General features: G+C 45.3%; 1 protein-coding gene across 3 annotated transcripts in view; it reads right to left on the bottom strand.

Moving 5' to 3' along the window:
- Positions 1-12,759, bottom strand: part of ZHX2 (zinc fingers and homeoboxes 2) — a 78,415-nt gene that overhangs the window by 2,300 nt on the left and 63,356 nt on the right. For all 3 annotated transcript variants that reach the window (XM_074887278.1, XM_074887287.1, XM_074887269.1), the window contains one exon: positions 4,305-6,996. In XM_074887278.1, coding sequence (XP_074743379.1) covers positions 4,309-6,807 — 2,499 coding nt within the window. In that variant the 5' untranslated portion in view covers positions 6,808-6,996 and the 3' untranslated portion in view covers positions 4,305-4,308. The remainder of the gene's footprint in view (positions 1-4,304; positions 6,997-12,759) is intronic.

Here is a 12,759-nt window from a genome sequence, read left to right as displayed (position 1 = left end):
TCATTGCATTACAGGTTGGTTCTCTGACATGCCTCACTGGTTTGGGGGGAAATGGCAAGTCCTCTGTGCTTTGGCCTCACTCCCTGAAATGCTTTAGGGTGACCTGAGTTCTGCAAACCCACTGATCAATCCTACACTGACTTCAGGATGGAGCCTTGGAGCCCAACACCAGTAACGCGCATTATATTTAGCATTATGGATGAAACCCTAAACCACAGGGAAAATGAGAACTTAGACAGAAAGGGAGGGAAACCCCAGTGCTGTTCATTTTTACGAGTTCTAGACACCAGGAATGCACTGGGCCACCAGCAACTGAGTGATCTCAGCTCCTGCAGTGGTGCAAAAGGGGTTGGAGACACCAAGAAGACCCAGATCACCTCTGATGCCCAGTACGATGCATACAGCAGAAGCAAGGGTTGACTTCCTTCAGACTTTTTTTTTTTTTTCCTCTGGTGTGCAACTCCCAGACATGGTTTTCCTTTGGCACATCTCCACAGAGCAGTGGTCACAGCCATCGAGAGCCAGGGCACACATCTTTTGGGGTGTCCACCTACCTTGCTCCCACCATGAGCCATAGATGTTGGTGCCTACATCTTGCAGGATTTGGGCTTAAAATGGAGGTCATGAGATAACTAAAAAAGAAAGTTTACGGTAGAGAAGGTGGTGGTGGGGAAAAAAAAGTATGCTTCTGAGAAAAAAACCAAAAGCTCTGGGCTGAGGAAATACTGATCTTGGGAAAACCCCATGGGGAGACAATGCTGTGAAGAAAGCCAGCGGTAGCTGCCAACCACTCTGGCACGCTCTGGTCCCGCTCTCATGTCTGAGCTGCGATTTGCTGTATTTAATTTAGGACCAGTTTCTGTTTGTCAGGCTTGCGCAAATGGGAACAACAGACCTAATTTTGACCTGTGCTGTGGGAAGGCAGGAATATCTCTACTGATGAAGCTAAAGCACTCTCTTGATAGAGCAGTTGGGCCCTGTTACATGAGGGATATGGGGCTTCATTGTGCAGCATCTGGAGCATTTTCAGTGATGGCTTTAGTGCACCCTACAGGACCCACCCAACATCTTGAAGGCTCCAGCACCCTACGGGGACAGGTTTCCCAGCCTCGCTGTTCAGGAAACCTGACCTGTTCCATGGAATAAACCCAATTTTGCCAAAAGCTTCAGATATGGAGTTAGTAATGGAGCTTTTTCTTAGTCCAGGCATGGTATTTCAGAGCCTGGCATGAACCCTGCTCTCACTGAGGCCAGGAGTTCATGAAACTCCCACTAGCTGCAGCAGCATCTGCCAAACACCAATCAGTTTTGAAAAACTCAGTTTTTTAAGGTGTAAAGTCTGTCTAGGCTGTAACACAAATACTCCCTAATAGTTTCAGAAACTCCTAAAGCTACACACCAAGAGCAGAGAGTGACTGAGATGGTCTGGAAGAGCTCAGGTTTTACAGAAGCTGCACACAAATTCAGCCAACAACAGGAGTATGGAGATCAATCGTCGAAAAACTTTAAACTATGTACATCAAGCTGAGAAAACAGCAACACCATGAATATCAAAGGAGCATGCTTCTGTCCAATGTAGGGTTCAGCAGTGAAGGTTTCACCTAATGACTATGGCTGTGTGAGAGTCAAGAGAAGGAGAAGTCCCTTGTCAGCTCTTCTGTCCACCTCTTACGTGTGGACAGGACCTCTAAGCTACCAAGGAGTATGATGTCAGGAAAAATCAGACTTTCATATGACAACAGGCAGAAACAAGCTCTCCATCAGGTCTTACGCAGTCTTTGCTTCTGTATCATAACCTGGATGTCACCTAAGATAACATCTTGTTAATTTAACACCAAAGTTTTAGTTAAAAATTATGTAAGATGGGCTTCACAAAGGTAAGAGTGAAAGTTTATCCTGAAGGAAAAAGGAGCCAGTAGCTGGAATTTTTTCACAGGTCCTGTCAGTGTGGGTTATAAAGCTTCCAGCTTTTGAGTCACAATGCCTGTGACAATGCCTCCATGTGGGCACCAGAGAGCAGGCACTTAGTATCTGGGCTAAGACTTACAGGAAGAGTAAAGGAAAATGAAAAAGACTTTGGGCTTTTGTCAAATCCCCAGGCCAGCATGCTGAGAAACGGGCAAAGAGCAGAGGACAAAATGGTCCTCTGATCTTACTGCATGGTCTTCGCAGTGGAAGTCCTGCTCCAGTGCATCTCTTCCCAGTAGGTGCATTTTACAACCAACCACAGGAAAGCTCCTCATCAAAAGGATAACCTAGCGAAAGTTTAACTGAGATCAAAGTTCTTACTAAAATTCCTCTCTGGTAACACTCGAGTACCTCTACAGCCCTGGAGCTTTATGGTCAGCATCTGTGCCAGGGCACAAAGGCCGGAGGTTCACCCCAACGTACCCTACGCTGCCTCGCAATCACAAAAATGCAGGCACCAAACTCACACTTCTGGAAGGGGGCTGTTGCAGAGCTTGGTTTCATGGTACAAGAGGTTTGTAAGAAATAGTGGTTTCAGGCAACCCCCTGCTCTCCTGCCCTCCTTCCCATTCCCTCTGCCAGCCCTTGGTCTGCTCCCTCAGTACGAACATTTATAGCTGGAAGGGGGAAGCGATCTGGAATAACTACCCTGAAAAAAACAAAATCCCACAATGCATTTATTCATCGTGCATTTGATTTTAAAAGGCAGATCAGATCCTGGCTCTCCTTTCTTATGTGGCTGCACAACAGTGGCACCCCAGTGTGCCTCCAGCAGATGTTCCCATGTCCTTCTACCTTTAATCTCTGCCTTTGCCACACAGGTAACACAACCTGCTCCTCACATCCCTAATTACCAACTTCTGCAAGCCGGACAGTGCCTTGCACTGCAGTCTGGAGCTTTAGGATACTTAGTGATACAGATGCTGCGATAACACTTCTCAAAATTAGCCGACATAATTCGTAGTTCAAAATAAAACCACTGCACGGTTTCCCTTTTCAATTCAGAGAAAATGTCCAGGAGACTTCTGGACAAGTATTGCACAAATAGAAAGTGGAGGGCTCTAGGCTAGCCAGCAGGGCTTGCCAAGAAAAAAACTGCATCTCTGCAACAGATAGTAGTTCAATTCAAGTACTGCCAACTGCAATAGTAAAAGTCTTCAGTGCAAGTGTGGAGGGACTTCTAAACTTCTGTCAGTCCAGGTTTTTGTATTTCCTTTTTTTTTAAAAATAAATTATGTATTTTTAAAAAGAAATGCTAAAGTATATTATACTTATTAGACACTAAAAAACTACTAACTCCTTCTAAAATAGGTGTTCTCTCACTGTGGTTGTTAATGCGGGGTGACAAGCCTTCTGTGGGATGTTTTAGCTTAAGACGACTCCAGTTTGGGAGAGACAGACTTGGTTACACTGAGCACAAAATGTTACAGGCTCCAGTGAACTCAATTCAACATGCAAGTCAAGAAATGCTGACAGTGCTTACTGTAGATTTATACCTGTGCAATTGTGATCAGAAACAGGCTTCAGGTCTCCAAAATAACACATTCTTTCACATTGTGAAAGATCGTATAAAGCCCCCTTAAAGAAAAGCCCTGCAGCTTGCTTTTAAATTCAAGATCCTGTGAAGAAGAGCTGCTAAAACACCCACACAGCTTAGTCTGGGGCATTTCCTAAGCCTCTGAGCAAGCAGAACAAAGTCGGGTTGGAGACAGTTCTCACCTGCAAGAGGAAGAGAGCACATTTGCATGAGTCGCTTCAGTCCCCACAACATTTTTTTTTTGCTTGCTGTTGCATAAAGAAGCATCTCTGGCTTGGGCCCTTCCCCCAGTGACCTTTTATTCTGAGCAGGGCAGGATGCTGCAAAGAAACTACCCGAGGTGCAAAAACAGGCACAGCCTCTATTCACGGGAGATCAATGATCTGTTAGCAAGGGGGTATTAGCAACTAGTGTTACTTACTACTTCTTTGCATGGCTCAGCTGGTATGTTTTACATCAAGTGTAGCTGAGGTTATATAAGTCATTTAAAGGCAAAAACTTTAAGGCTTAATCACTTATTGCCAAAAAAAAAAAAAAAGTAAAAAAAAAAAGTCTCCCTTATTCAGGACTTGATCCACATGGAGACAAGAAACACGGCAAAGGGCACTAACCCCTGCCCTACCATGCAGTTGCTTTAATTTACAAGCAGGATGGGTCTCCCTTTTGTTCAGGCATCCAGCAGGCACAAAGATCCAGCAGGGATGGGCTCCAGGGATTTATACTGAAGAAGGGCTACAGGATTCTGGAAGCACACCCAGACAGAGGCAGGCTCAGACAAACAGGGCACCATCAGCATTACCTGTCTATACGTGGGAATTGTCTCCAGATATACTTTCAGAGTCAAAGTCCGCCAGCTCTGCCTGGCCTTCGGGTGCCGTTTGGCTCCAGCTGTCCGTACAGTCCGATGCAGCGTCATCCTCACCCACTGTCACCTCCACCCAGTTGACCTCCGCTGGTTCCTCATTCTCCTCACTGCCGTGGCCATCGTGGCTGTTGCACTCCAACCTGTCCGTACCCTCCGCTTGATTCCCCAACAAAGAGTCTTTCAGTGGTTCACAGTCTCTTTTTGCTCTCACCACTAGTTTCCCCCCATTCTCTTCATTCAGTTTTTTATGCTCCTGGTAATGCTGCTGAGGCGCTTCATTACCATTCTTTGGACTCTCGATGTGTTTTGATCCCTTTTTCTGGCTTTGCTCATTACGACCATCAACAGCGTACTGTTGCTGGTACTGGTCTATCCATTTAAGTGACCCTGTTCTTAGTGAAGACCGGTTTTCCTTGAACCAGCGAACTATTTCAGTTCTTGTGAGCCCAGTCTGAGATGCTAACTGGTCATACTCCTGGGGCGACGGCCACTGGGTTCTTGCAAATGTGCTTTTCAGTAGATGAATCTGCTCTTGGGTTTTCTTAAATGTGGTGGAGGACCCAGATAAAGCACCAGGGAGCTGAGAGCTACTCAAGAGTTCTGCCTGGCTTATTGCACCGTTGGGGGTTCCTTGTTCTTTAATTTTTCTGTATGATCCCATTGAGTCCAAGACAGCTTGCTCCATGCTGTCCCTTATCTTTCTCCGCTCAGAGAACCATGAATCTATCTCCCTCCTACTCAGCTTAGTCTCCACTCGAAGCCTGTCCAATTCTCCTTGGGTAGGAAAAGAGCACCTTAGGAAACTCTCCTCAAGGGCCCTAAGTTGCTCTTGGGTTTTCTCTTTGAATCTCTGGGGAGTAAAATCTGTGTATGGGTGAAATGAACGGCTGTGTCGACCAGCTGAAGGTGCTATTTGATCTCTCCCTAAAGCATCACCAGGGATGTGCACAATACCCCTTTGACTTCTGTACCTGTGGTCACTGAACCACTTCTTGATCTCGCTCCTGGAGAGACCCGTCGCCTCTATCAGCCGGTAGACTTCTGCATCATCAGGAAACTGGCTTGCCATGAAACTGGCCTTCAGCTCTGCTATCTGCTCCTTTGTCTTTTTTCGCTCACTGGCTGGTGTCAGTGGTACAGTAGTCAACTTGGCAGGAATCTCAGGCACCTGAACTACATGAGGACGCTTGGCCTCTGGGGCATTTGATAAGGTCTGTATTGTCCTCTTTTGCCCCTGGTTCGGGGCAACAGCAAGCGTAATTGGTGAACAGGAAACAGTTGAACCATTTGACACAGGAGTCAAAACCAGACCAGTCTGGCCCAGTATCTGACAAGGCAAAGCTGTCTGGATGATGGGCTGCGGCATTTTTGCAGTTGTCAAAGGAGCTGGCAGGACGGTGATGGTTTGGGGAACTGCCTGGATAGTACCATTGAACATCTTCTTTCTTGCCTCCTCCACTTCTTCAGGAGACCAACTTATACCATGCTTCAAACGTTGCGTAGCAAACCAGATTCGGATTTGTTCTTCCGGATGTTTTGATGCTGCTGTCAACCACGACAACTCTGCTTGTGTTGGGTAAGGAAATTTATTAAAGGAGTTGATCATGGTTGCATTAGTGTCCAGTGCAGAGTTGTATTTGGTACTGTTCAGAGGTACCGGGACCTTGGGGACAAGGTTAATATTTGGTGGCAGCTGTACAGAGGGCATAACATGGGCTAACACATCATGGAGAAGGTCTCCATTTATGCAAGCAATAGCTTCAGTGGCTTCAGTTATGATGCGGGGGAGAGTGCCATCCACATGGTTTTCCGTAACTCCCTCTTCTGGCTTTTTGGCACCCTTCTTGGTTTCCCCTTTAGGCTTTCCCAGTTTTGTCACTGGCGTTTTACTTGCACTAATTCCCCCATGAAGTGAATCATCACACTCTGCATTTTCTAGCCCAGAGCTCGTGACAGTGACATCGTTAGCAGTGGTCTCAATGGACTGCTCTAAAACAGTCTGATTATTGCGTTTAATTAATTTCAGTTTAAAGTTAGTCTCTCCCGGGTGGTATTTTGTGTTGTGGTCAGATAAAGAATCGTATTTTTTGGTTGTGAAGTTGCATTCAGCACAGACATACAGGGGGTTGAGAATGACATTTGGATGCTGAGTGTCAACATGCTCTGTAAATTCATTTAAGTTTTGTGTTGAGTAAGGGCAGTATTTACACTCATAACCACCCTGGGGTTTCTTAGACTGATTTTCAGCTGAGGGTTTTGCCTCAACCACTTCGCAGTCTTTGACTGAGCTTTCTGAAGGCCAATTTTTTTTAGAGTCCTGCTGCGGTGCACCAGCCCCCTTCTCTTTAGGAGCCTCTACGCCCTCAGCTCCTTCCTGCTCCATGACTTCAGAAGTTCGCACCATACAGGGAGTTGTTGACTTTCTTTTGCTAGCCATGGCAGCCACTGGCAGCAGGCTGTCGTCCCAAATGATGACTTTTTTTTGACAGGATGAGCAATCAACTCAATAGATCTTGCAAACAGCTCCAATCTTCCTTGATTATTTTACTCTGTTTTCTTTAATAAAGAGTTTCCACCCTGGCTGTGACCCTCAGCTCCGCCAGTAGACCTGTGAGCTGCATGACACCTGTGAAACAAAGAATACGTTGTTAGGCACCGATCTATAAAACACAGATTTAGCAGAAAGCCACAGCTCAAGATATGTGCATTTACAAGGCCATTTTGGACAATGCTGAACTCCTCCTCCCCACCATCATCAACTTAAGAGTCAAAAATCTCCTCACAAAGAATAAAAGCAGTGGGTAATTCGCAGTGAAGTGCGCCACAGCGAGCAAATGGCTTTGAAACAAATAAGATGATCAGACAGGGCATTTTAATCTCCACTAGACTTAATGTATTTAGCTGGAAAAGAAAGAAGATACTGCTATAAATACTGCATCTTTTTATAGAAGCTGCAGTTTCTATTAATTATTATTTTGAAGCCTACAGATTTGAAACTGAGTGTGATTTATATTAAACTTAATTACTTCCCACTGTCACTTACCTTGTAAATATGTCTACTAAATGACTGTGGTTACTAACGATGGGTGATTTCTAAATAAAGCTATAGGGCCTGCCTTGGTTGCAAAAGTAAAGGCAGAAAGAAGAGTTAATGCAAATCAACACTTTCAAAGGTCTTTGTCTTACAGAGAGGTGGGTTCAAAGAAACTGCAGCAGATCTATGGAGCCTTATCAAGTCTCTTCTGAAACAAGTGTTTCCTTAAAACACCACTTTTCACTCAATATTGACAGACAGCTAGCAAAGGCCACAGAAGCCCTTAGATACCTTTTAAATAGGGTCCCTTCCTGTGACCCTGCTGATATTCTCATCAAGCCTCAATTTGTGCACATCACTCCCTACAGAATTAAAAAAATCCTTTGTTAAGCATGATTCATGTGTCGAAGTGGTTTTGGAAGTTCCTAAATGCAAGAATTCTGTAAAACATATTTTCAAAAGGATCTGAGGTCAACATCAGTCAGAGCAATCACAAAGAAAAACTATACCAGCTGTTTTTAGGATCCACCCATGCTCATCAGGAATAGGTGGAGGGAAGGAGGAGAATGTAGTTGTCAAAACAGTTTCATTAATTGAAAAGTTAAAAAAAATAAAAAAAGTCACTCTCTTATTCGACAAGATGCTTTTCCTCATCAATCCTTGACTTCAATTTGCTAAGCTTCCTGATCAGATGGGCTCTGGATTCATACTACTTCCAGTCCTGACAGAAAACTCATCTTTTACAATCAAGGAGTCCTTGGTATGGGGTGAAGAGGCACTGTGGTTTACAAACTGGAGGAGTATGGAAAGTGGAGATTTGCAGAGTGAGCAAGACCTGTGCTGATTTTTGTAGAAGTGTATTAAATGGAGAATCTGAACTAGAGGTCTAATGAAAGATGTGCCAGCCATGGCAGGGGGGATGGACTAGACGGTTTTTAAGAGTCTCTTCCAAACCATTCTGTGATTCTATGATGTCGTGTCTAACCAAATGCAGATTTTCTCATTGTGAATAGCATCCAATACCCAGCAGATATGAAGATCAAATGAGATAAAATCCCACTGCAGTTATATCTGGACACATCCAACATCAGCAGACAGTTTATAACCATGTGAGTGCTGTCCCTGAACCTGCTCCTCTCGCTTGTGCATTAGCATGAGAGCCAGAAAGAGTTGTTCTAAAAGCAGCCACTAACTTCTCAGTTCTGTTTGCAGCTGATGAATACTTTGCAGGTTTCTAGAGCATATTTCTGCTATGCTGCCCATCACAGATCACACCACTCCTGTTTATGTGGAAACTCAAAATACACTGTCAGAGGAAGCAGCTCCAGCTGGGGATAAGAGCAGGGATGGCAGCTTCCAGCTCCGTGTACTCAAAACCCAGCATGAAGCAATTCTCCATACACACAGCACTTCATACTCGAATTCCCCATGAAGCACCTTCACAGATAAGGGTCTTGCAAAACGCAAGCTGTGAAACGCTAAATGTGCACCACAGAGAAGATGCTGTGCAGAGATGCTATTCATTATAATGCAGATGCCCCAGCATAACTGCATGCTGCTCTGCGTTCATAGCCACCACCACCCCTGCACCTCCAGCCCTGACAGACCAGGGATGCTCCTGCACACCCGCTCTGATTCAGTGAAGCACTGAAGCATCCAGTTGGCTTTCAAGTGTGCATTTAAGCTCCAGGTGCTTCCCTGGGAAACAGAGCATCTTTGCTCAGCTCTGTGAAACAGGGATGGGGCTGCCCGTGGGTTTACAGCTCTGCCTCGGCCAGGATGACAGAGTGTCATTTCCTTCTAACTTGGGATCACCAACATTGTCACCATCATTCCCCAAAGCATTAGCAAACACCTCCTCTTCTGTTTCCTTTTTCCCTTCTCCCTTTTAATAATAAACAAGCAGATGAACAGTGGAAGAAATGATGCCTGATTTTCTACAGATTTGTGCTGACTGACCTTTAAACTGCATTATGCTGAATATTCTCTATTATTTCCACGTATTCCTTCAAAATTCCCTTCTACTTCCCCTCCCAATCATCCTCCCACAGAGTATTTTGGCTGTGATCTGTGGCTTGCTGCGTCCCACTGCAGATGGGATCAGAAGCTAGAGACAAACACGCAAATGTCCAAACACCCATCTTCCTGGCCACCCATTTTTAATGCTGCTTGCAGAAAATGAACTAGCTTTGAAACTTCTTCTTTTGTATCCAACTTGGTTGAAACAGGCCACAAGGTGAGAGAAAGGGGCAGACCGGCCTCTATAAGACTGGCTGCTGCTGGAAACAGGGTGAAGGTGATCATGTCACCTCACTCTGCCCTGCAGATCCCACCATGATCATGACACTGACTTTCATAGATGAGGGAAGGGAGGCGCAAGGCAGTACCCTGGGACAGGGTGGTGGAGATGAGGATGGAACCATGGCTCCTGGGATGCTCCTCCACAGCTCACTTTCCCTCCCAGGCCACACAGCTGCACCTAACTGTCTGCTCCTTTTCTGATGTATGACCTTCTGCAAAATTCATGTGGCAACATCAGCAAAAGGAAGAAAATTCAAAAGACATCAAAGAGAGAGCAAAGCTTATTTATATTTCACTGAATATCTGCCCCCACAAAGGAAGAAAGAGCTAAGAACAAAAGATAAAGGGATGGGATGGAAGAGAAAGAGTGGAGAACGAGAAACATCTAGGTTAAAACTCTGAATCAATCAAAGGTTTCTTAAAAGTTGGCCTAAATGTTTTGAATTCCCCAGTCTCTGGAAGCTCAGCAAGCTCTGCTGCATTGAGTTGCTGCACTGAGCTCCCACCTCTCATGAGGACATGAGGATCAGCCCCAAGCAAGGATGCTCTGATACAGAGGAATGGCCAAGGTCCCTCCAACACATATATAAATGGGTGGATGGATGAAAAATTCTGTCTGCTACAGTTTTACTACAGAGTTGTACAGATCGTTGCTTCTCTTCCATCTTCTATTCCACAGAGTGGTTTTCTGCATGTCTAATTGCTGGTTTGCTAACTCTACACTTTGAATAATTTTTCTGCCACATAAGAATCACTATCCACTGTAAAAATAAAGACCAAGTCAAATGCTTCTTTTTGGAGGTCAGTAACAAAACCAAACGAGTTTCAGCCCAAGATGCACAGTTTGGAGGGGGCTCATGACTAGCTAGACACCATCTTTGTCCCTTCAACCTGTGTCCTGAAAGAGGGGGAAGAAACGAGGCCCAACACCTGTATGAAGAAGGAGAGTTTATTGGTACCTCCAAGCCATGGTCCCTGCTCAGTAAGGATGTCATTTGGAATAAATCAATACACAGTTGCTAAGGAAGATGGACGCCTCCATGGCACATCTCTGGGAGCTGCATCATGTACATTGCAGGGGCTGCCACATCTCATCCGAGGACATCAAAGAGAATACCAGGAGCATCTCACAGCTTTCAAACAGGAGCTGCTTGCTGAACATCAAAGCCCCACACAACAACTTTAAATACATGGTGTTGCTCCTGACAAAGCTGTTAATGATGCCACTTCAGCTCCTCCAATTCAGGACCGAGGTGGCTCTCCCAGGCTGTTGTTCTGCTGGAGCTCAGTGCACAGGGGAAAACACAAACCTGACCCCCAAACCTCCAGATTTCACCTGCATATGGCTGTTCCTCCAACTAGTGATAACTACCAAAATTTGGGGGGGGGGGGGGGGGGGAAGGAGGAGAGAAGATACCCTTCAGCAACAGCCAAGGCATAGCAAACAGCATGTCCTGATGGGAACCCAAGCTACACTTCATCACCCGAGCTGTGTCCATGGCCCACACATCACTTTGAGGGGCAAAATTCACATCTGAAGCTCGATGAACAAGGCTGCACACCATGGACAGGTCAACCTCTATCCCTAAAGCTGGCCTGGTTCACTCTCTATGTTTCATTACAGACAGAATCCTGGACAACCGACCTCCTTTTTGGGCTGCTGCCACCATGGGGTGCCCACAGCCGTGGGGTGCTGCCGTCAGCTGCCCTGCAAGCAGCCAGTCCCCCTGGACATGGGGACGGAAGACAGTCCTCACCCCTCCAGCTCACCTGCCACATCTCCTGCTTGTCTTGCTGTACTGTGGGGGCAAGTAAAAATAAATAAAAAATAAAACCATCTTTTTTTTTTTTTTTTTTTTTTTTAAAATGAGCAAACACATAAAGCAGCAAAAGGCAACCAGGTGAAAACCAAAAACACTCAGCTCTTAGCAGACAGCTGCTGTCATGAACGAAGTCCAAACCAAACCACAGAGAGCTCGTGTGCAGGAACAAGAGCTTTTGATTTGCTTTGCTTTGGCAAAGCCATCTGCGACAAGAGTGTATAGGTCAGAAGCAACGCGTTCTTCTAAACCTATCTCCCCAAAAGTGCATTACAGCAGTTATGGGTGAGGCCCTAGTCTGTTTTTTCTTCAATTTCTGAAATTTGTTTGATTTGTTTAATTAATGAAATAACTCAGCCACAGTCCTCTGATCTTTCAAACCCCTGTTAAAATGGCTCTGGAGCATCCAATGCGAGAACGAAGTAAGACTTATTTGGCGACTCTGGACATGACTCAGGAAACACCAGATTTCCTACCTGGTCACCTGGCCCCAGACTGGGGAAACTGTGGAGAACCACACAGGGAAAATAAATCATGCTTTTAGGCATGACTGGTACTGGAAAATGTTTGCCTGTGTAGCAATGTCACCTTCCAGCAGCAAAAGATAACCATACAGTTCAAGCAAAGGGATGGAAAAAATAAATCAAAAAGCTTTTTCTTGCTGAACATTGAAATCTTTTTACTCTCTCCCATCTTCCACTTGTGCCCATAGCTAGTTTTATTCCCTGCCCCTCCCCAAAAAAGCAAATATTTGGGTAGAGACTGAACTTCTTTCCTGCAGTGCTCTTCCCACATGGGCTCCTCTGAGGTGGTGGCAGAGCAGGAATTTTCCATGGCAGCTGGGACACAGCCCGGTCACACAAAGCATCTGCCAAAACCCTGCGAGCTGGGGCTCGGGAAAGTGTCAGAGCAGTGGATAGATCGGGTGAGGTGCTGTCTGTGTTCTCTCATACCCCAGAACATGAGTAAGTCTGAAAAAGGCTGTCCAAAGACAACCATGTTTGAAGGGATGTAAAATTAAAAAGCAGGGAAAACCTTAACTTTGGCAGAAAGAGAAAAGAGCACCAGAAATACCACCACTTCATGCTGCATCTTTCTTCCAGCTGAGGGCTGGAAGAAAGTAATACAACAGAGGTTGAAACAGGTGGAACCCTGCACTCAATGCAAATGCATCTTTACTTTTCACAGATATACATTGCTTTTTTTTAAAACAAACAAACAAACCAAACAGGAA

Source organism: Strix uralensis, chromosome 1 (assembly GCF_047716275.1).
Source record: "Strix uralensis isolate ZFMK-TIS-50842 chromosome 1, bStrUra1, whole genome shotgun sequence".
Taxonomy (NCBI): Eukaryota; Metazoa; Chordata; class Aves; order Strigiformes; family Strigidae; genus Strix; species Strix uralensis.
The sequence above is the reverse complement of the archived record's forward strand: the minus strand, read 5'-3'. Positions and strand labels throughout refer to the sequence as shown.